We start from the raw sequence: 23831 nt of genomic DNA on the forward strand, positions 1-23831 counted from the left end.
GCTCTTAGGCAGAGCGGTCCCTAGGGCCAGAGGTCGGGCCAGAAAGAACCCTGTAACGAGGCGGGAAAGTTCTGCGGCCTCCGAACGCCGTTCGCGGGTCAGACCCGGGTCTCTCGGAGCGCAGGGGTCGGCTGGGTCGCGACGGGCGGGGGCGGGAGGGACGGAGTCAGGAAATTCCCAGGAAATTCCTTTCCATTCCGGCATACCCTGCCCCCTTTCCTTGGGGGCTGACTTCTCCGGACCCTAGGAAGGACAAATGAAATACTTTCCGGGTTTGCTCGCGTCCCTTCTCCAGCCTCTGGCCGCCTGGGGCTTGGCGCGCGTGGGGGGCAAATTCAGGCCGGCTCGCCCGAGTTCGCCGCCTTCCCGCGGACGCGGAGCGGGTCCAGTACCCGGCGGCGACCGGAGCTCCGGGGCGCGCTGCCGCTCGGTCTCACAGCTTGGGGAAGCGTCCCCCGGCTTCGGTCCCGTTCGGCTTAAGCTGGTGTCACATGAGCGGCGGGGGAGTGGGCACCCGGGGAGTGGGCGGGGGCGTGCGCGCCGGGAGGGGGCCCGCCCAGCCACCTATATGCGCCGAGCCCGGCTGACGGATGCCAGGAATTCCCAATGAAAGCCGATGGGGGGAAGTTTGGGCAACTCGGCCTGGCCAATGGAGAACCTCGGGAGGGCTCTGCCCCTTTCCTCCGCCCCCGCCCGCCTCGGCTCCCGCAGCGCTAGTGTGTCCGCCTCGCTCACTGTGCGTGGAGATTTAGGTCCCAAGCAGGCAGTCCGCGAGCTCCAGCCGCCGCCGCCGCCGCTTCCTCCCGCAGCAGCTATCGCGAGCAGCGCCGCGGCGGAACCGGGCGCGGGGAAGCGAGCCCGGCCCCACCAGCCCAGCCCAGCCCAGCCCAGCCCAACTCCCTCCCCACGCCGGGGCAGGAGCAGCAGCAGCCGCCGCCGGGAGAGAAGGTGGAGGAAGAAATCCAGCTCGTAGCACGCGCGCACCATCATGGACCATTATGATTCCCAGCAAACCAACGACTACATGCAGCCCGAAGAGGACTGGGATCGGGACCTGCTCCTGGACCCGGCCTGGGAGAAGCAGCAGAGAAAGGTCAGCAGCCTCCCCAGCCCGCCGCAGCCCCCCGGCTCAAACAGCTCCACCCGCCGCGCTCCCGGGTCCCGGCTCCGAACGGGCTCCAGGCTCGCACGAGCGGGGGCGGGGGATGCGCGGGCGCTGCGAGGTGGGGTGTTGGGTTACAGGCGCCGGCGGAAGGGGGAGAGCCCTTTCCCAGAGCCCGCGAACGCAGAGCCCGAGCGCGGGGAGGTGGGGCCGCCGGCGAGCAGGTCGCCTTGGGGTCCACGATTCAGGCCACCCGGCTGCAGCTGCACGGCCCCCGCGTGGGCAAGGGGTGGGAGGAGGTGCTTGGGAGGCTGGGGCTGAGCCGCTGGCTGCTTGCTCCGGATCGATTTTCCCTTCCCTTCCCCGCCCCCTAGCCGCCTCTCCATATGGCGTGCGGTGGCAGCGCGCTTCCTGGGCCGCCCTGGGCTGGGTACCTGCGGGGGGCCAGGATCGCGGGACTCTGCACCTTCCAAGCCCAGCCCGCAGGCCGGGGGGAAAGCGGGCGCCCCGGGGATTGGCCGCCACCTTTGGGTCTGCCTGGAGGTGTGGACCTGCTGGAATGGGGCCGGAGCCGAGAAAACTAGGGGGCAGAAGCGGGTTCCCCAGCCAGCCCTGTGGGGGCGGGGTCAGGACGGCAAACCGTTTTATTGCTTAACTCAGCTGCGGGCGGACACGGGTTTGCGTTTGCGTCCTGCCCCTCCGACACCGCTTATTCCTGGGAGAAGGCGAATTTGGGCAACTTGATCAGAGTTGACGGGCTTCAGGACAAGAGGTTGTTTACTGGGATATTTGGGGTCAGTCATTGGGGAATTCCTGCTTAGCCACCATCCCCAGGCATCCCAGACGAGGTGTACTGGGTGCTCACGCCGCCACAGGGGCCGGCTCGGAGCTGGCGATGGGACCTGGGCACAGTGGCCAGTGGCAGGAAGAGGTCCGAAACCACTCTTGTGGGGCGGGAGAGGAGGGCGCCCCAACCCTGCCTCTGCTTCCTGCCTGTGCTGTGAGCTCTTGCCCCAGGCGGCCACGTACCCTGAACACCCCCCCCCCCCCCCCCTGTCCGCTCCCCCCCGGTCCCCCCTCGTTTCATCTCCCCCCTCCACCCCCCCGCTGATCTGGGAATGGGGGGGGACAGGATGGCGCGTCCCTTTGGATAGTGCGGTTAGGGCTGGGCTTGAGGGAGAACGCTCATGTCCAAAAATGGTAACATTCATTCCCTTTTTTAAACTTAAAAGGGGGGGAGTTTAGGGAGCCGACTGAAGTTTTTTTTTTTCCAGCCAAAGGCATCCTGTATTAGCTCACTCAGGAATCCTAAGCCCTGAATCGGGGCCCTTTTACTCACTTCATCAGACAAGCAGAGGTAATTTAAAACACACGCACAAAGGGCTTCCTCAAAGCCTGAGACCTGAGACCTGAGACCCAGGAGGGGGCTTCGGCCGGCCGGGCTCTATAGGGCAACAGCAGAAGGTCTCTGGGTTGGAGCTGACTTACTTGCACAGTGACAGTTGCTTAAACATCCTCCCCCTCTTCCTGTTGCCCCCACCCCCTCAGGGTCTGGGAGGGTGGATCTGGGGGAGAGGCTGTGACAGCCCCCCACTCACCACGCTTACTTCTTGGCACAGTTGGGCTCTTGGTGGAGCTGTGAATGGAGTGGGTAATTTGGAGATTCTTATGGGGGCAAGGGTAGGGGCTTTTAAAAATTTCAGGATGAGGCCTTCTTGAGACTAGATTTTTTTTTTTTTAAAGATTTTATTTATTTATTTGACAGACAGAGATCACAAGTAGGCAGAGAGGCAGGCAGAGAGAGAGGGGGAAGCAGGCTCCCTGCTGAGCAGAGAGCCCGGTGCGGGGGGTGCGGGGGCTGGATCCGAAGACGCTGGGATCATGACCTGAGCGGAAGGCAGAGGCTTTAACCCACTGAGCCACCCAGGCGCCCCGAGACTAGATTTTAAGTTGGATAGGGGGAGGTGGGATTAGGGTGGTGGATGTCTTGGTATCTTCCATGGGGTGTAGAGGAAATATCCCTGTTTACGGAGCACCTACTATGTGTCTAGTTGTGGCACAAGTGACAGGACTGTGGGATAAAGTTCCTGGGAGGGCGGAAACTCTTGTCTCCCCAGTGTTGGTCACTGGACCCGTGTATAGTATTGTATATTAGCGAATGAATGACTGTATTAAATATAATTGGGGAGAAAAATTATATTGTCTCTGTCTCTTTCTCTGTATACATATATATAGACTCATGAAACTCTGATGTGGGTGCTGGTGGGTGTGGGTGCCTCTGCGTAGCCAGGTGGGATCAGGGTCCTCTGAGAAATCGGGCGATCTAGGGGGTAAACTTGGTGGTTGAAGAGCTGACATTGGTAGACGTTAGCCTGGCACACCTGAGGCTGAGGAAATGAGCAGAGGGGGAGGTAAGCAGTCCAGAGTCCTAACTGGTGCGTGGGGGGAGGGGGCTGCAATGCAGCCATCTCAGGGGCAGGAAGCTTCCCCTCACTTGTCCCTGGGTAGTGAGGAAGGCAAGAAAGTTGAGCTTGGTGTCCAGAGCCTGTGAGGATCTCTGGACCAAGGGAAGCCAAAATGTGCTTTGGCAGGGTTGATGGAGGGGGTGGGGGTGTGGGACAGGCTCTGGGCCTGACTTTGAAAATCCAAGGTTTTTTTTTTTTTTTTTCTTTTCCCCTGCCGTGAATTCTGTAATCTTGCGTGGGCCTCTTTTTCTTGTCTGAAAATCTCACCTAGTTCTCGGTGGGGTCGTGGGGATATAGGGAAGTGGTACTAGATGGGAGATCAGATCTAAAGTAACTTGTTGCCTTTTTTTTTTTTTTTTTTTAAAGATGTGTTTATTTATTTGAGGGAGAGAATGCCCAAGTGAGAGGGGCAGAGGGCTAGGGTGAGAGAGCATGCTCTCAAGCAGACTGAACTGAGCACTGTGCCTGGGCTCGATCTCATGAGATCATGACCTGAGAACCAAGAGTTGGATGCTTCACCAACTGTGTCACCCCAGGCGCCCCAACCTGGGTGTTTTGACAGCCTCCCTGCTGAGCGTGGGAGATGAGGGATGAGGGGGATCAGAGCAGACTAGTGGACAGAGGAGGCCGGCTATTCTGGATGGAGGCAGGAGGGTGAGAGCAGGTGGGTGGGAGGACACAGTGCGGTGGGATACAAAGGCTTCTGGGTGGGAGGCAGAAGGCTCTGGTTTTGGCTGCGGTGCAGTTACAACAATTGGAGAGACTTTGGGCATAGTTTCTCTGAGCTACTATTCAGCAAATATTTTGGGAGCACCTACCCTGGCAGGCAGGCCCCATTCCAAGTGCTGGGGCTTCAGCCGAGAAAGCTCCCGACAGGTGCTTCCGATCTGTTTCCTCCTCTGTAAATGGGCCGCATTCCTGTCCCGCCCTGCCCCGCCGAGCCCTCTGGGGCTCTGACAGGCCTCTGATGGAATGATGTGGCAGGAAGTACTTCCCTGGTGATTGGGGAGGCCTAGGCAGAGGCAGGTAGAAGTCTGCATCGGTGGGCTGTGGCTTGGCCCGGCTTCAAAGAATGCTTCTGTGCAGAGTTCACGGGGCTGGCCTCCCTGCCTCCAGACACAAAATGCAGTGGCTTAGGGAGTGGGCTGGCCTTCCCCATCTTCCTGACCTTCGAGGCTGAGCTCTGAAGCCGCCTTTTTGAAGGGAGCAGGTCTGAACGCCCCTTCTTTGCCAGGTGACGATAGCCCTGGTTTCTTGGCTCATGTGTGTCTCACGCACACCCTCCTATGTGTCCCCGCCGGACACAAGGCCAGCTGGAGAGAGCATGGACTCTGAGTAGCAACCTGGCTCTCCACTTGACAGGCTTGTGACCTTGGGTGAGTTACTTTAACCGCTCAGCCTCCAGTTCCTTATGTATAAAGAGGAGCTAATATCCCCACCTGCTGGGTTGACGAAAATTTGTAAAATGGCAGTTTCCAGCTGTTAAGTTTTATTCTCTCTGCTTTCTTGTCTTTTGAATCCTGGAAGCTCAGGTTTAATGGGTATTCCCACAGGTGCCAGTCCTGGGGTTTTTAAAAATTTATTTATTTATTTTATTTTTACATATAGGAGCTTAGTCAATGTTTGTTGAGCTAATGGTGTTGAAATAGGCATTCACCTGGCAGGTGAATGAAGGCCCAGGTCCCTAGTCTGCACCCACATCGTGCCAGGTCTCAGGAAGATGTTTATACTCCCTGCTGACCTGCAGGACCATGGCAGGAGCTGGCTAAGGCCACCGGTCCAGGGGGAGGCCTGCTGTGGAGGGATTTACCTGGAGGGGTTTACAGGACATCCCTCTGCCTTGAAGGTTAGGGCTGCAAAAACCAGAGTGATGCCCAGTGGAAGTAAAATGTGCAGGAGGAGAGAATGGACTCAATTCAGTCCTCCTGCCCCTCACTGTTCTGCACTCCTGCCTGCCTCAGTCGGTGCCTGGGGCCGTGGCCGCAGGACCCAGCTTCTTGTGTTCTGTGCTGGATCCCTGGTGTCTAGTACAGGGCAAGCTGTCGGGAAACACAGTACCACGCAGGGCTCCCAACTCCGGGGTGGGAGGTGGGGCCGGGGATGGGACACTTTACATTCCAGACAAGCTGCCCCGTCTTGGGGCTATATCCTGGCTCCAGCCTCTGCAGATAGACGTGCTCTGGGCACTCTGGGTTCAGATCTTGGCCCCCCTCCATGGACTTCCTGTGTGACCTTCAGTGAGTCACCTGCCTGCTCTGTGCCTGATGATGCCAGTGGGGAAATGAGGAAATTAATCATTCCTGCCTGATAAGAGTTGAGTGGAGGTTTATACCAAGTAATGTGTGTAGGGAATTTAGCATAGCATGTTAACAGTGAGTGCTCAGTAAATACATGTTAACTCTTGAGGAGCCAGAGTTTCTGTGGCCTTTCGCACATATTCTTGGAGATAAGGTGTAGCATATAAACCCATCTTAGAAGCAGCCGACTCCTATGGGGCTAGGAGTATGCAGAGCTGTCTCCTTGTTGACCTTGGGCCTTGAAGTGGACTCTGGCTCCTTCTGTGTCACTTGACCTTTCTGTTTGCTTTGTCCCTTCACTGTAGAGTGGTGTAGAATCCTTTCCTACCCTTTACCTACCTCCTGGGTATCCAGGATGGAGAGATGAATGTGAAGTTCCCGAAAGCTCTGTCAGTTTGTTACAGGACAGGTAAAATGAGCCCAAAGCATGAATGTCCTCCAGCGGATATGGCTTGGAGTGTCTTGGGGCCCCAAGGTCAAGTAGCTGAGGGCATTCTTGAGGCCCTGCCCACACCTCCGGGCAACCTGCCAGCCCTGCTTTGCTCTAGGACTGGTTACAGCCGCTTCCCCTCCCAAACCTGTCTCTTGTGGGTGCTCTGAGAACACGTGCCCCATGGTTTGCCAATGTTCGCCAAAGCCCGTAAGAAAGCTGGATGGGGGCGTGGAGCCTTGGGGCTGCACGGCAGGCTCTGGCTGTCACCTAGGCTTCCCTAGGACAGATGGGAGAAGGCCCGGAGCTCACTGAGAACCACATTGCCCAGTTTTGAGGAGTGATGAGATCCTGGGGGGCTGTTGGTCACTGGAGTCGGGCTTGTAGGAGTGATAGGCCCCCAGGCACCAATTTCCTGAAGCTGACTTCTTGAGGGGCCGCTGCCAAGGCTGTGCTCACTGCAGTGGGGGTGCGGGTGGGGGAGGCCTGGACCCATGGGCCCTTCCTTGCAGGCAGTTCTAGGTGTGAGGAGGTCAAACCAAACGGGCGTCTGTAGTTTGCTGGTGGTGGTTGGGATTTGGGCCTCTCCTCTCCTCTAGGAAGGTCTAGAGCTGGGCACCTGGCCAGTGGCTCCAAACTGTAAGCCTGGCTTAAGGACTTGTCCCATGAAGCCTTGGTGCCTTCTATGCTTCTAAAACAGCCTGGGCCTGAGACCTGAGATCTGCTGCTGTGTGTCTCTAGAGAAGAGCCAGGGTCTCTCTGCCCCGCTACCTTCTAGTCCCTTCTTAGTGTAAGAACATCAACGAATTCCCCTGGCGGAGTCCATCAGCGGCGAGCATTGGCTGAATCCGGGTTATGTGTCCTGCGCTCCACCCGCCTGGGGTCGTGCACATCCTGGTTTAGGTGGAGAGGGAAGCAGAAAGCTAGAACGTCGCACCAGGCAGCGCCCCAGATGGCCAGAGGTGTGGTGTTGGCTGCTGTGGGGCAGGAGCCAGCCCTGCTCCCTCTCCGCGCTGGTGGAGGAGGGGAAGAGCTGGGGCCATTGAGCTGCTTCCTGAAGGACTGGCGGCGTTTGAAGATTCTGCTGGGAAGCCCCCCCTTTCTTGGCAGTTGGGCTGTGTGTGTGCGTGTGTGTGTGTATAAACAAGGGCAGGGCAGGAGGGAGCCAGGAGAAATGTGGAAGGGCAGACCAGAGGGCAGGCGTGTCTAAGCTGCTTCAGCTCACCGGCCAGCACCTGCTCCCATTTTTCTCCCTCCTCGTCCTTTGTCCCGACCTGACCTCTCACCTTTCCAAGAGACCAGGCTCTTTGTACCGCTCGCAGGTGGGGCTCTTGAGCCCCACACCTGTGCAAGCATCATGGGGACCATTCCAGACAGTTCACCTGACCTGAGCTGCCCCCACATGTAACTCACCCAGGCTTTTCCTAGGATGGGGTGTGCAGCCAATGGCCTGTGGTCTCAGGGTGCCTTCCCCCCAGCCCTGCTTTTCTCCCCACTGAGTATGCTCGGTGGGCACACAGCTCTGCCAGGGGCTGGGGACCTGGGCTCGGTTACTCACCAACGACACTGGAGAGGCTTCAGAGCCCACTGGCTGGTTTGGACAGGTTAGTCCCTGGAGAGGTCATGGCCAAGAGGCTGTAGGAAGAGGAAAACCCTTAGCCTGGTTCCTGAATCCTGGCCACACTGGGTCAGCCCACTCAGACTCCTGATTCAGGCCCGGCGGGGTGGGGGTCCTCACTGCTGAGGTACCAGTGTCCTGCTAAGCACTAATTGCCCAGACCTGGTCCTGCTGGAGGCAAGGGGCCTTGGGAGTAGTGGGGGCAGGAGACCCAGCAATTCAGGGCTCAGAGCCAGCATGGAAGCCCACCTTCCTTTTTTTTTTTTTTTTTTTAATAGATTTTATTTTTCAGTAATCTCTATACCCAACGTGGGGCTTGAACTCACAACCCCAAGATCAAGAGTCTCATGCTCCACTAACCGAACCAGCGAGGCATCCCCTCCCCCCCTCTTCTTAACACATCAGGATTTCTCACTGGGTCCTAGGCTAGGCATCAAGTCCAAGCTCCCAGAAACCTTCCTTCTCAGTGTGTAGGGGGTAAATTTTTACAGAGAGGGCTGGTCAGGTGCTCTCTTTGCTGCTTTGCCTGCCCTCACCCCTGCTCCCATGTCCTGCCTGGGATTATCTGGCAGGTTCTCAGCACATTAGGCACCTCGAGTCTGGTATAGTGATGCGTTGGTCCCAAAGCCACGTGGGTGACCATCATGACCCCAACATGCCCCCCCTCCCCGCCGCAACGTGTGCCCCATTCAGCCCTCCCAGACAAATATGCAAAAACAGTGGCAGTCCCCAACAGCCTGGGCATGGTCATCTTCCCAGACCAGAGCTGGGAGTAGAACTGTACTTAAAAAAACCAACCAACCAACCAACCAACCAACCTTTTTCTCATCATATTCATAGCGGCTCCCCCCATCTGAGTACATGCCAAAGATCAGGCTCTGTGTTGGGGACTCTGTGTTGAATTAGCACATCTGATCCCATGAGGCGGCCACTTTATCCCCATGTTACAGATGAGAGAGCTGGCTTAGAGCAGCAGCGTAATTTTCCAAGATCACACAGCCGGTCAGAGGAGGGCCTGGATCCCAGGCTGGGCAGTGTGGCTCCCCTGTTTGCCTCCTTACCACTTTGCTGCTTATCAAAGAAATGCTTGTGTTATCTGGGAACATCTGACCAGAGACAGAGATGAAAACATTCTGGAATTAGATAGTGGCTATGGTGGTACAACCTTGTGCATACATGAAAAACCATATACTAAATAAACTAAAACTTGCTCAAAATACGTGTACACTAAATATATGTAAATATAGTCTAAATATATATAAATATACTATATAAGCAGAACTTCTAGAACCCCCTCAGATGGGTGACTTGTATGGTATGATTGTGTCTTCATTTAAAAAACCTGAGAAGTGATACAGAGGAGAAAGTGACAGTTGCCTGTCCTCCTACCTCCGGAGCTCAGCGGCCTCTCAGGAGTTTCTGGTGCTCTCTGCCTCCTGGCCCCTCTTCCTCCTTTGTGTCTACCTGTTCTCTGTTGCTCACTGTTTACTCTGAGGTCAGGGATCCAGGTTCATGGGGACTGAGTGGGAGAGCCACAGAAGAGGAAAATAATCAAGAGGGGCATCTTTCATAAAAAGCTTGATGTGACCCTGTGCTTGGAAACTGCTTAAGAATAGATCACATATAAGCACAGGCAAGTAGAAGGCGGGGGTGGGGAGGGAGGGGGTGGCTCTCCTCATCCCCCCAAGGCCAAGTCCCACCACACCTGCTCTTCTAAACCCTGTTGGTTGGGAGTGCTTCCCACCTTCTGCCATCCCCAGGGTTAATGGGGTGGCGTGGGAGTGTCCACGGGGGGGTGGCAGCTTTCCCCAGGGCCCGAGTCCTGGGAAGTGTGGGGGGGGTCATCCCCCAGGAGGCAGCTGCATGCTCTCAGGCTTGCTTAGCAATAGTGGGAAGAGGTGACTTAGCCCACTACAGAGGCGGGAAGAGAATCAAAAGCAGCCAGGGATGGAAATCGGGAGTAGATGCAGAGGATGCTGTTACCCTGGAAACTGCCTGCTTGGTCCTGGGCTGTAGCCGGCTACTTTGGGGCTGGGGTCTGCTCTTCATTGAGAGGTTGTGGGGTCCTCTCCAGGCCTGCAGGGTGGGGGACACAGAGAAACACCTCTTGCACGTGGCTTGCATGTTAGACATGTTCTCTCCGTTTAGCATCCACGACAGCCTTGGAAGGAACGTGGGATGATCACTCCTGACAGATGAAAATCCCAAGCTGGGAGAGAGAAAGTAACATGCTCACCAGCTGCAGAGTGAGAAGGGCCTGGGAAGGAAGGTGCTGATGCCCTTGGTCTTTATTTATTTATTTTTTTAAAAAATATTTTATTTATTTATTTGACAGAGAGCACAAGTAGGCAGAGAGGCAGGCAGAGAGAGGAGGAAGCAGGCTCCCTGCCAAGCAGAGAGCCTGATGCGGGGCTTGATCCCAGGACCCTGGGACCATGACCTGAGCTGAAGGCAGAGGCTTAACCCACTGAGCCACCCACATGCCCTGCCCTTGGTCTTTAAGGGGAACCTTTTGGTTTAAAGTATTTCCCAAGCCCGAGACCTGGGAGGTTATGTAAATACTGTCTACCTCCTGGGGAGGGAAGAGAAGAGGAGAGAGGGAAGGCTGCAAAGGAGCATTTTCTGCTTTATATGAGCCCACCAGTATTTATTAAGAATGTCTTGGTTCCCCAGATAAATAAAATGACTGATTGTTACACTATTTGAGGGTTGTATGGTTTGAATTACCTCAATCTGTCAACCCTTGGAGGAAGGTACTGTTATTTTCCTTGTTGCAGACAGGAAAACTGAGGCTCAGAGAGGTTCAGTATCTTTTCCAAGCTCAACCAGCCAGTAAGCCAGGTTATGAATGAGCCCAGGCAGATCGACCTTGGAACTCAACTCTTAACCATAAGTACAGACCAACCTTTTGGTATTCTGTAGTTTATGTTTTGAGAGACAAGGCTTATGTAAATGAGATCGTAAGGAACAGCTAAAGATGGTTTATAATCAAGCATTCATTATAGGATTCATGGTTGGGGCTTTTTTTTTTTTTAAGATTTATTTATTTGAGAGACAGAGAGAGAGAGAGAGCACAGGAGTGGGAGGAGCTGAGAGAGAGTCAGGGAGAGTATCAAGCAGTCTCCCCAGTGAGTGTGGAGCCAGACGTGGGGCTTGATCTCATGACCCTGACATCATGACCTGAGCTGAAACCAAGTCAGATGTTTAACTGACTGAGCCACGAGGTGCCCCAGGATTTGTGTTTTTTTTTTTTGTTTTGTTTTTATTTTTATTTTATTTTATTAATATTTTATTTATTTATGACAGAGAGATTACAAGTAGGCAGAGAGGCAGGCGTAGAGGGTGGGGGCGGGGTGGGGAAGCAGGCACCCCACTGAGCAGAGAGCCCGATGAGGGGCTCCATCCCAGGACGCTGAGATCACAACTCGAGCTGAAGGCAGAGGTTTAACCCACTGAGCCACCCAGGTGCCTCTTTTTTTTTTTTGTTTTTAAAGTAAACTCTGTCCCCAATAGGTGGCTCAAATTCATGACCCTGAGAGTTGCACACTCTACTCACTGAACCAGCCAGGTGCCCCGTGATTCATGATTTTTAACATTTGCGCTTTACACGTGGTCTTCCCTTCGTTAATCATGATGAGCAAACTTGTGAGGTCTTACTCCCTTTCTATACAGAGGGCAAGTAAGGTTCAGAAAGGTTAAATGACTTTGCCAGGGTCTCTCTTTCAGCTTGAACACGGGTGAAGTTGGTTTTGAATCCAAGTCTTCGACTGAAGGGTATGAGAGGCTAAGTCAGGCGAGCAGGGCCGACCCGAAGTTACTTTTCCTGGTTGAAAAGGTAGGAGAGCGTTTTTTTTTTTTTTTTTTTTAAGATTTTATTTATTTATTTGACAGACAGAGATCACAAGTAGGCAGAGAGGCAGGCAGAGAGAGAAGGGGAAGCAGGCTCCCCACTGAGCAGAGAGCCTGATACGGGGCTCGGTCCCAGGACCCTGGGATCATGACCCGAGTTGAAGGCAGAGGCTTTAACCCACTGAGCCACCCAGGTGTCCCAGCATTCTTTTTTTTTTCAAAGATTTTATTTATTTATTTGACAGAGATCATAAGTAGGCAGAGAGGCAGGCAGAGAGAGAAGGGGAAGCAGGCTCCCCACTGAGCAGAGATCCCGATGTGGGGCCCGATCCCAGGACCCTGAGATCATGACCTGAGCTGAAGGCAGAGGCTTAACCCACTGAGCCACCCAGGCGCCCCTAGGAGAGCATTCTAATTGTATTTCTCCATGCTTCTGAGTAGAAGGAGTAACTGACAGGAATAGACGGAGGTCCCCTGAGCCTGAAGGGCCCCCTGGGTCCCCGGTGGCCTCTGTAGAGCTGACCCTGGCTTTTGGGAACTGGCTTCCCTGCTTCAGGACTCAACCCTGTCCCTCCTCTGTTGCTGTGCTTCCCTGAGCCTCACCTGCTCGTTGTCTTTCCCTTTGTTTGGTCACCAGGGGAACGGGCTTTGAACCAGGGAGCCTAGGCTCACTGTTTATTTTTATTTTAAATGGAACCCAAAGCTGGAGGTTCTTGTTTAAACTGTGAGATTGCTAAGAAAGCTGGGGAGGGAAAGTTGGGGGGCTCAGGCTGGAGTGAGTTCAGGCTTTCCAGTGCTGCAGGCCAGGGCAGGGGACAACCCTGGGGGGGAGGACAGTGCCCTTCATGACCCCCACTTTCAGCTCAGGTTGTAAATCAGAGGCCCCAAGTGGTTCAGTGGGTGGCGGAAAAGCGGTCAGGGGGCTTGGGGGAGGGAGCCAGTGACAAGCTGTCTCCTCTCTGCCTTGGTTTACCTGTTGCATGCTGGTTGGTACCAGGGGCCTGGTCAGAGTGCAGACACAGGCCAGGGCAGGGCCCACACGGGAGCATTTTTATGGGCCCGAAGATTTATTTTTTAAAAGCCATCTGTAAAGCTGATTATAAACGGATGGGAACAGAATGGAGGGTGCTGAGCTCTATTTTCAAGTCCTCTGTAGGTGAAACACCAGGAGGGGTGGGTACATTGGGGTGGGTGGCCTCCTTCGTGCAGGCCTCTGAATGGAACTTGGCTTTCCATCTTGCAGGACAAGCCGTGAGCCCTGCATGTGGGTGGGTGGATGGGGGCTTGGTGCCGTCGGATTCTGTCTTCTCTCCTTATGTCCGATGTCGGACTCTCCACTGTCACAGCTTTGGGTTTGGGGAGGGAGAGAAGTGAGGCTTTCAGTTCTTCTCAGTCCCAACGCCAGGAAAACAGGATCCCCACCGCCCCCCAGTTGGGGTCTGCGGTGGGGAGGGGGCACTAGGCCTCCATGTCTGTCCTAGGTGTGCAGGCCGTGCACACGTGTGAATGCAGGTACATGTGTGTGTGTCTCTGGCTCTCAGAAGCCCCTGTGTTGATTTTGGCCGCTGTCTTGACTTTGGCAGAGGAGTGGCTCCCTTGCAAACACCACAGACATCCTCCCGGTCATATATAATGGCAATTTCCAGTGGAGTTCCTGATATTTCGGAAAGGCCTTTCTTTCCAGGAACCTGAAGTACTTTTCCAGACTTGGCTCTGGGAGCCGGGAGATGGAGGAGGGGGCTCATGAGTCGTGCTTTCCCGGAGCAGGGGAAGCGGGGCCAGACCCCTGGTTTCCTGTCCTTTATCCTGGATCCTGGCTGGGATTGTTTGGAGGTATCTTTGCAGGCATGAAACCCCAAGGCCTCCTTTTAATTGCGACGTTTCCCCAAACTTGAGTCTCTGTGAAAGCCACTGTTTTTGCTTCAGTTAAACAGTACTTAATTTAGAGGTTCATTGTACGTAACAAAAAAAAAAAAATTAAGGAAGGCTGCACTGCGGTGTCAGTCCACTGGGCCTGTGTGGGCTGCTGGCACAAGCAGAAAGGCTGCAGTGGGGCACAGGGGTGCCAGACTTGGGGACCTATCCCTGATTTCCCCTTCCATGGGAGCTGCTGGTTCAGAGGCCCAGGCCCAGGGAATTTGTCTGGGAATGTGGAGCTGAGCATTACCCCGCCCCATGTGCGCCAGCCCAGTAGGGAGCTGTGGGCCAGGCATGGTCAAGTGTTTCCCAGATATTAATTCATTTAGTCTTATTTTTTTTTTAAGATTTTATTTATTTATTTATTTATTTATTTACTTACTTACTTATTTATCTATCTATCTGAGCAGGGAGCCCAATTCAGGGCTTGATCCCAGCACCCTGGGATCGTAATCCAAGCCAAAGGCAGACGCTTAACTCATTTGCCAGGTACCCCTCATTTAGTCTTTATGAGATGACTTAGCTGGAGGTAAAGAAATTTAGAAAGGCCTTGAAAGGCTCAGACAGTTCCAGCTGGTATTTCTAGGTTTTTCTAGGCCAGTGTGCAAAGACCACGTGTTTTACTGGTAGAGGTGAGGTGCTGCGGTGCCCGTCTCCCATGCTGTTCCCATCCTCCCTGGAAGTACCGTGGTCTGGTGCTCGGTGCTTTCTGTCCTCAGGGTGTGTTGTATTGTGCAATCCCTGCCTGTGTAGTCGTCTATATTTTAAGTGGTGGCACAGCCAACGGCACTGTGTGTGCTTGCTGTCCTTTCTGCTCACGCCTTTTCTGTGCCCTGGAGCCGTTGAGGTTGGCCTGGCCCGCTACCCTACCCCGTTTCATGGGGGAGACCACGGCTAGGGCCTGGAGGGGCTGAAGGACCTGAGGGCCTTGGCCGGGTGGCAAGGGGGCTTCCAGGTGGAGGCAAGACCAGAAGCTGGGTTTCCTGCCTCTGCGGGTTGCTCTCTGTGTTACACCTGCTGCTCTACACCCCTCCCCCCCGCCCTGGTTCAAAGACTCCTGGTATTTGAGGAGGAAGGGCAACTGCAGCCAGCCTCAGTTTCTTCTTTCCTTTCCTCCCACATGTGTTTTGGCACCCGGCTCCCATTTCCTGGGGGCCATTCGCACCCTTGCCCGCCGCCCTCCTTTCCCAGGGCCTCCGAGAGTCCGCTTCTTAGGGACTCACTGCTTTGCCAGTTTTTCTCCTCCCAGAGTAGCAGTTGTGGTTTTTATTGCTTCTTGATGAAGCAGATGCGCAGTGACAGAAAGCTACTGTGGATCTGGGAGTGCTTCTAAATGAGTTTGCATTTTATGTCTCACACTGGCATCTTTCAGTGTTGGGAAGTTAGTTGTCCTCTGCACGTAGGGTTTGGGAAGAGGCCGAGGTGGAGAACCACAGCTGAGCCCTTCTTGGCCGGGCCCCAGGGGTGGCTGGTGGGATTCCAGATATGTCTCCGTGCCCCCGGCCTGGATCCTGGCTCTGGCCTTTTCTTCCTTCTCTGCTGGCTCTTGGCCCCTCAGCACTTGCCTCGCCCACTTAGCGCCTGGGCAGAGGATGGAGGGGGTGGGGTTGGAAAGGACAGGCGTGTTGGCAGCCCTCATCACCCTCGCTTTGGGCATTGTTGTGAAACGCTTGGCTCTGAGGACATTTGGAGGGTTCTCGGGATGTCACTGATCTATGAATGACTTGGGGCTCCTTGGATGATTGGACGTGGGCCTGTGGGGGAAGTCTCAGGAGCCCCCCCGGGAGGAGGGTTGTCATCTGGGCCTCCTGGAGGCTATGCCTCTGTGATCTGGACAGACTCACGTCACCTCATCCCAGAGCCTGGAAGCCTGGAAGGGTGGCTCTCCAATGTGACCGGGCGTCAGAATCACCCAGAAGGCTTGTTAAAATGCAGATGCTGGATGCCATTGTCAGGGTTTGTGTTTCTCCGGGGTGGGGCCTGAGAATTTGCATTTTTAACAAGCGAGCAGGCACTTCAAATTTACCAGCAAAGGAGCTAGACACAAGCAGGGGCAAAGAATGGGGCTACTTTGCAGTCTGCTGAGGAGGTCTTGACGAAGATGGTGACTTTGCTGATACCACCTAGTGCTTCCTCCCCCTCCCCCTAAAATAAGTAGAAGCTGCATTCTTTCTCGATTTGGGTGGCCCAGGCCTGGGGAGGGAAATGGGCTCCTGCACCGTGAGCAGGGTAACTCCTCGGGAGACCCCTGCTGGCACAGGGTAGGTGCTCAGCAAGTATTAGATGTGCTGAGTGGTGACAGTGGGTGCCTTGGGAGGGGGTGTGGCAGGGTGGCAAAAGCCCAGGTCACCAAGGGGCACAGCAGTGGGGCTGAATCTAGGGCCCAGAGCAGAGCCCTGATGGCTCCCCAGCATCAGAGGTATGTGGCCTGGAGTCTGGAGGAGGCCAGAGGCTGGGGAAGCATCAGCTGGAGATGGGGTCTGAGACTAGGATGACTTCAGGCCGGGGGCACCCTCTCGGGGTGTCTGAATGCTGGGCGGCCTGTAATCTGTGCACCCCCCCCACCCCCCAGCTCCCTCTTAGGCAGTCCAGCTGTGTGTTTTCCTCCTGTGGCCAGTGGCCAACTTTGGATTCCTCTCCTGAGGTTCTGGCCATGCTGACACGTCCCTCTGCTCCTTGCCCTGGTCGCATTTGGCTAGGGCCCTTACTTCAGAAAATCTTAGGGAGTTTCTGGTCCTCTTGTATGGGTTTTGGGGCCTCCAAGGAAGTAAAACCTTCCAGCCCCAGCACTCAGGGTTCTCTCTCAGGCAGAGGATGTCAGCAGCCTGTTGTCTGTAGCCACAGCAGCCTGGGGGTGGGGGGCGGTGGAACCCGACAGAAGCTTCAGAGCCTGCCGCTCACCAGCATGTGGAGTCCAGCAGGACCTTGGTCCACCTGCCTCCCTTTCTGTGGGGACCCTGGTGGGTGGCATTTAGGAAAGGAGCAGGTGTGGAATAACCATTCTCTTTGGGACTATCAGTTTGGAGAGCTTGGGAGTGCCAGGGAGGACCCTGTTCTATGGCCTGGGAACGAGGAGAATAGGCGTGCAGGACGTACTAGGCCCTGTGGCTGCTGCGTGATGCTGGACAAGCCACGCGGGAGCCTCATCTACAACACGAGGGGGCTGGGTTAGAGCACGGTGGGAGGGCCGTGTTGTAAATGGCTTACCTGTGTCATCACATGGAGGTGATCTCTAAGGTCTGGGCAATGCCAGCATTCCATGTTTCTACCCTCTTGATGGGGGTTGCTAGGTAGAGCCAAGCACTTCTAGAGGTGATCTTGAGGTTGATTCCTGGGCTTCCCAGCCTGGCCCTGAACTGAACTATTCTGCCAACACACAGAGACTCTTATCTTCAGAAGTCTACCGTGTCCTCAGCTTTCAGGAATTTGTTCCCACCCTCTAGGCAGGGCGTGGGTGGGGCCAGGTGAATGAGTTTCCCTTACGGGATCCAGTGGTGCTCTGTGTTTTGGGCCCTGCGTGTACTCTTATTCTGGAAATGCCTGCTTGGGTGTGGCCATGTGGGAAGCCTGGTGCCTGTGGAGCGGAGGGAGCCTTATTTGGGATTGGCGAAGGGTCCCTTAGCTCAGCTTTCTGGCCTGGGTGCTCCAGGTGTGGTCTGGGGGTGGAAGAGCATCTCTGCCCACTGCAAGGTGGACCGTTCATAATCTGTCTTTTGTGTAGGCTTAGCTGCGTCACGGGACTGGTGCGAGGTGGGAGAAACTCCAGCCTGCACCAGGGAGTAAGGATTTCAGCCTGGAATCCGCCCAAGGGACGGGTGTCAGTAGGCGGCCTTGTCCTTCACTTTGTTTACTTCCAGAACCCAGCTCTAGCCCTTCTTTCCCTTGCAGCAGTGGGAAGAAATCGAACCATAGAATGCCAGAGGGGACTGTACTGTCACCTGGTGCCTCCCCCCGCCCTCCCCACCACAGATGAGACTGAAGTCCATAGTGGTGATCTGACTTGTGCAAGGTCATTCCTCATGGGGCTGGTTTTGGTTAAGGACTGTTTATTCAAGCCCCTATACAGCGTCTTCTGAGGTCATGCTTGTGGGTGGGCTGCAGACAGGCAGGCAGGCGGCCTGAGCTGCTGTTTCCGAAGGCAGAGGGATGGAGCTGGTGCAGTTCTGGCTTGCGTGTGGGTGGTCGAGTTCAGGTGGGTTTCACACATGACAGCAGCTGTGCTCTGCCAGGTTGGAGGTGGTGAAGGACAGGTGGGTCGTTTGTATGACTGTCCTTATACTCAGATGTTCCTGGGACTGCCTCCTGAGATTGCCGTTGAGGAAGGGAGGGAGGAATGAGCCGAAGAAGGGTCAGGGCTGGCGGCGCGCACGGGACTAGTGGTCACGGTCCTGATACTTCCAGCTCACACGCCCGCACACCCAGCGTGGCATCACCCACGTGAGCTTTAAACCACGGACCCTCAGAACCACACTGTGGAGTAAAGGTATTCTTCCATTTTCATCTCCACTTACACAAGAACTTGAGCTTTAGTGAGATTGGATAATTGTTCCAGCCCACACAGCTCTTGCATGGTGTTCTAGCCTTAGAACCAGGGCTGCCTGGCCGGAGCCCACAGTCCTCACCACTGCCCTGACTGGGGACTGAGAGCCCCTCATTCGGGACAGAACTGGGTCTCCACCCTCCTTGGGCCCCAAATACACACACACTCCTGCACTTGCCTGCAGAACCTGGGGTTGCCCGTGGCTGCTGTGTGGTGCTGGACAAGCCAACCCTGCACCTCACCGACAACGTGGGGGGCTTAGTGATAGGATGGGGGGGTGCTCTGCTGTCAGCGCTGCTGGACACACCGGGGCCCGCGCTGTGTCAGGCAGTGGACATGGGGCCAGCTCAAGGCTAGATGTGGGCTTCTCTTGGCCTCTTCCTTTCTTCCCCATGTCTTTTCTCTTTCCCTCTTGCTCCATGTGGCACCCCAGGCACTGGCCATCCCCAACACTGGTCTTGGGAATGAGGTTCTACTGGGCCTTGCCTCTGGGGAGAGGCGGAACTCCCTGCCTTCCTGGGAGCCCAGGGATGCGGGCTGTGCCTCTACTGGCTGCCTTGGCACCTCAAGATTTTGGCCATGTCCGGGTTGGGCTGACCCCGTGTCTGTGGAGGTGCCCCAGGTTCTCCCTTCCAACCTGGTCCTGGTGGTTGTAGGCCCTGCATTTCACATCACGCTCTTGCTTTATCCCCACAACAAGGTACAAGGCATCAAGGCCATTTACAGGTGAGGGGAGCAAAACCCTGAGAAGTCAAATGTGCTGGAGACTCAGATTTGCACCTGAGAGTCAATAGGTCTGTGGGGGCTGAATTGCTCATGCCCCCCAAGGCCCAGAGGGAACAGAAATGGTGGCAGCTGGCTCCAAAAGTCAAAAGCCCAAACCCCAAATAGCAAGGAAACAGTGCTCAACCTGGCTGCAGCATCCTGGGTCTGGGCAGGCTGGGGAGAAGGAGGCGCTGGCCGGACGGGAACCTTTCACAGGTTCGTGAGCATCATTTACCCATTCGGCTGTGCTGGGGCATCACTCCAGAAAGCTCAGGCAGGCCAGGGTGTTGGTGCAAGGACAGCCAGAGCCAGTCTGGGCCTGTCTGGAATCTAGCCTTGCCTCTGGGATTTTGTTCTTTGCCTTTCACGCTCCATCATGGCCGGGGCCTGTTTCTAGGCCAGAGGGGCCTGGTGGATAATACTCACGCAGGAGTCATTGGAAGTGACTCTTCTAATGCTGAGTGCCAGGCGCCGGGCTTGGCTTTTTACCACGAAGCACCGGGACCAGGGCTTTCCATGCGCTGACCCATAAAAATCCACACACCACCACTTCGAGGTGGGCATTAGTATCCCCATTTTATACATGGGAAAATCGAGGCCCAGAGAGGTTTAGTAATTCACCCTGAGTCCTGCAGCTGGTAGTAGGTGGCAGAGCAAGGATTTGAGTCCAAGGGTTTCCACTCAATGGGACCATGATTCCCTTGAAGTCGGGGACCTTCCTGTGGCCTTTTTTTCAATCTCCCAAGCTGGCCTAGCCCCTGATACTCAGAGGGCTTTAGGAAAGTTATAATGATAGAATGAAGGGCGTTTGGGTCCTGCCCTTTGAGGGAAAGCTGTCTTTGTTTGGCAGGTATCCAGGCCTGGCTGCCTGTGGGCTTGGGAGATCAGCAGCAGCCCTGTGGCCCACCCTTGGTGTCCTGCAGCACCCCATTTAGTAAGGAGGCAGGGCTGGGGAGAGAAGCCCAGGAGACATGGCGCCCAAAAGCCCCTCCTTAGCTCTTCTGCCCTTTGGGGAGATTAGAATTGTCTTCATGTCGCACGTGCCATCAGGTGTTGAATTTTCCAGGAGGGATAAGATAGCAAATAATTTAGGACTTTTTTTTTTTTAAAGATTTTATTTATTTATTTGACAGAGATCACAAGTAGGCAGAGAGGCAAGCAGAGAGAGAGGGGGAAGCAGGCTCCCCGCTGAGCAGAGAACCCGATGTGGGACTTGATCCCAGGACCCCGAGACCATGACCTGAGCCGAAGGCAGAGTCTTAACCCACTGAGCCACCCAGGCGCCCAATAATTTAGAATTTAATCCAGTTTTCAACTCATGGCCAGGGGAGAGGGGGTTGTTTCTTATTTCTCACTTTATCTACAATGCCTGGCTAGTGGTAGGCACTTAGGGAATGTTAGTTGCATGAATAAGTTAAAAACAAAAAACTTACTATGGAAAATTCAGATACAGGAGTAGAGGATGGTATAATGAATCCCACTGTACCCACGACCCAGCAGTGAAACTGCCCTGTCACATTTAGCCCTCTGGGCTAGTTTGCTGTGAGATTCGCGTGCTTGCGTGTTGCCTGAACGGCTCTTCTCACATGTACAAAGGACAGAGGTGAGGTGACCTTACAGCCCTAATGCAAACTCACCCTCGTGTCACCTCCATTCCAGGCACGGACAGGGCCGTGCTCTGGGCTTGAACTGCTTGGTAACTGGCCACGTGGCCCGGCCGCAGCCCCAGGGTGGGAAGAAAGTCTCTGAAGGATGAGTTCAGCCGGATATTTGAGGTGGTGAGACATACTGTGGGGCCGAAGGCCTTGTAGCCAATGATCGTCTGCACACTCATTTACTCATTTCACACTGTGGGTTATTTCATTTTTTAAAATGATGTTTTTAAATCCGAGAAAGAGTATGGAGAATAGTATAGTGAAAACCGATGTGCTCACCACCCAGATTTCACAGGTATCAATCACCTGCTCTTTCCAGGTCAGGGTCAGGTGCTTGAGAGGCCAGTGGGCCACAGGCCTGTAAATTGGCTCTTCCTTGTCACAGTAAAAGATGTCACATGCAGTTTAGTGAAGGGAGCCTGGGGAAGGCCTCAACCCACCCTGGAGGAGACAGGTGAGAGTTACAAAGTGAGCTAAAAATCAAATCTGGGGAATGTCCGGGTGAGTCAGGCCAGGGTGGTGGTGGCAAAGGGCGGGGACGTGAACCAGGCAAAGAGTGTGACCAAAAGCATGAGCAATGAGTACCAGGCTCTGGCCAGGGTGGGGCAGGGAATGAGTGAGAAGGAGTGGGCTGGGAGCAGCTGGAGAGAAAGAGGCCTGGGGGTGGGTGGCAGTGTACCCCGTGAGTCAGCAGAGGGGCGAGCACGGCCGTATTAGGGGACAGCCACGGGCTCTGGGCTTGTCCTGAGTCCTGCTCGGCTGTCGGAACTGGACACTGCATGTCGAGAGAGTTGGAGACCCATGCGGTCTGGTGGGGAGGATGGGAGCCGTGTCAGGAGTCATGGAAGGATCCTGGCTGGGTAGAGAAGGCTCCAGGCCATGTAGCAGGGCCCAAGGGAGAGAAGTACTCTACTGGTGGGAGTTGTGGGGGGGAGATGGAGTCTAGCTCAGAATTTCTAATCGTCAGACTTTCCAGAGAAGGAATGAACTGCGGGGTCATGAGATTTCTGGTCTCGGGTGTGTTTGGGTAGACTTGTTGAAGCCCTTGGGAGTGGTGTGGGGAGGAGGGCCCTGCCTTGCCCCGCCCCCAAGACCCCCCGGCTCACTCCATTCTCAGGTTTGAGGCTAGGGAGGGTGGGGTGGGTGACCCCTGGCACAGGTGGAGGAGGTGCTGGCTGGTTGCCATGGGAACCATCTCGGATGTGGGTTTCTAGTTCTGAGGATGCCCTGGAAGGGAATGAGCTCACTCCACCTGCGAGGTGGTGAGTCAGCCTCCTACTTGCTCTCCAGGGTGAGGCTGCGCCTCAGACCACCGGTGCTTCTCTGCCTGACGTGGGCTGTCGTCTCTGGAGAAGAACTGGACATAGTCGAGGTGCCAGTGGAGGCAGGAGGAAGCTTGTAGTCGCTCAAACCTCGGCCCTCAGCAGGGGCCGAACCATCCCATCCACTGGCCTGGGCACCAACTGCAACTGTGCTGGCCTTGGGCTCGCAGTCGCCTGGGCTGGACGGACACAGAGGATGTGATTGTAGAGGTGCGGGGGCCGTGGAGGGAGGCGCACAGGCCATTTGTGAATGGCCGTCCATCAGGGCTGAGGGTAGTTTCTGGGGATGGATGAGGGAAGCTTCCTGGAGGGACTGGCATTTGATCTGATGTGGGGAGGCTGAGGGGTCACTCGTTTCCCAGTCAAGTCCTAGGCATTTGGAGGTCAGGGGTCATGGCCGATGGCTGTGGCCACTCTCCACAGCTGTGTGTCCAGGTGTCTAGGCTGTTGTTCTTATGAGGGTGGGCTCAGTGGACAGCGATGTCCAGGAGCTCCAACAGCTTTCAGGGCACCAGGCATCTTCCTTGGAACTCTAAGCCATCCAGACCACACCCACTGGTTCCATTCCCTAAGGAGCCAATGGCAGCTTATAGCCTGTCCCCTCTTTCAGTATGACAGCCTTGGTGGGGAGGGTGACATGGGAAGGCCAGGGAGCTCTGGCTTCTGCTTGCCTCCTTCCTTCACCCACATGGGCTTCTGTTTCCATTCGAGAAGATAAACAACTTCGAGGGGTGAAAAATGACCATTTAACCTTTTTGTCTAAACACACAATTCATAGTTTCAGAAACCTGTTTTTGTTTTCACCCCCATACATGCATTATTTTTGATAGTGGTAATCATAGTGTATATACAGTTTAGTTCTGCTTTTTTATTTCTCCACATGGGATTTTATCAAAGATTTTTTTTTTCATACATAGCTGCACAGCCTTTGTGTTCTTTCCCTGGAGAAAATGAGATCCAAGTATAGAGTTTGCTTCATGAATATTTTTTTATTTGTACCTTTTTTTTTTTTTTTTTTTTTTGCCTGTCTCCAGAAAGCATTTGAGAAGAGCACATTAGAAGACTCTTGTATAACAAAGTTTTAAAGTTGCAAGATCTGAGTTTTGTCAGGGTGAGGAGGAGGTAGTTGAGAAAACAGTGTTATAAGAGGTTAGTTTTTGTAAGTTTGCCTTGACCCTAGTTTGGAGCTTCCTGGTAGCCAGAGCAAAAGGGGAAATTTGAATTATCATACGTTTGTTTCTAATAAAAGGAAGTATATCAGTTCATGAGAGAGATACTTTTTTCTAAGTACTGAATACCAGGAACGTTTCCATTTTAGGAGAGTGGTACGCCAGCTGATGCTGTCAGTAGTGGTTTCATGGAACACAGAGATCTTTTTTGCATAGTGGTTCTTCTTCTTCTCTTTTTTCTTTTTTCTTTCTTTTCTTTTTTTTTTTTTAAAGATTATTTATTTATTTGACAGACAGAGATCACAAGTAGGCAGAGAGGCAGGCAGAGAGAGAGGAAGGGAAGCAGGCTCCCGCTGAGCAGAGAGCCCAATGCGGGCCTTGATCCCAGGACCCTGGGATCATGACCCGAGCTAAAGGCAGAGGCTTTAACCCACTAAGCCACCCAAGCGCCCTCTCTTTTTTCTTTTTTTTTTTTTTTTTTAAGATTTTTATTTTTAAGTAATGTCCACACCCAACATGGGGCTTGAACTTACAACCCCGAGATCAAGAGTCACCTGCCCCACCTGAGCCAGCCGGGCGCTCCTGCATATTGGTTCTTAAGTCACACCCCAGGAGACATGATGTTAAGTCACAGTTAGATGAAGGCATTTCTGTGAAAAGACGAATAATGAAATATCATCCTCTGCTTCTAGAGGTTCAGCC

General features: G+C 54.4%; 1 protein-coding gene across 3 annotated transcripts in view; it reads left to right on the forward strand.

The window, feature by feature from the left end:
* The first annotated feature begins 767 nt into the window (after positions 1-767).
* The window catches only part of ACTN1 (actinin alpha 1), a 94523-nt gene continuing 71459 nt past the window's right edge, over positions 768-23831 (forward strand). For 2 of the 3 annotated variants that reach the window (XM_032875104.1, XM_032875107.1), the window contains exon 1: positions 768-1093. In XM_032875104.1, the coding sequence (XP_032730995.1) occupies positions 989-1093 (105 nt within the window). In that variant the 5' untranslated portion in view covers positions 768-988. The remainder of the gene's footprint in view (positions 1094-23831) is intronic. The other variant, XM_032875106.1, reaches the window with a different exon arrangement.

Source organism: Lontra canadensis, unplaced genomic scaffold, assembly GCF_010015895.1.
Source record: "Lontra canadensis isolate GAN:19392208 unplaced genomic scaffold, GSC_riverotter_1.0 scaffold55, whole genome shotgun sequence".
NCBI classification, from domain to species: Eukaryota; Metazoa; Chordata; class Mammalia; order Carnivora; family Mustelidae; genus Lontra; species Lontra canadensis.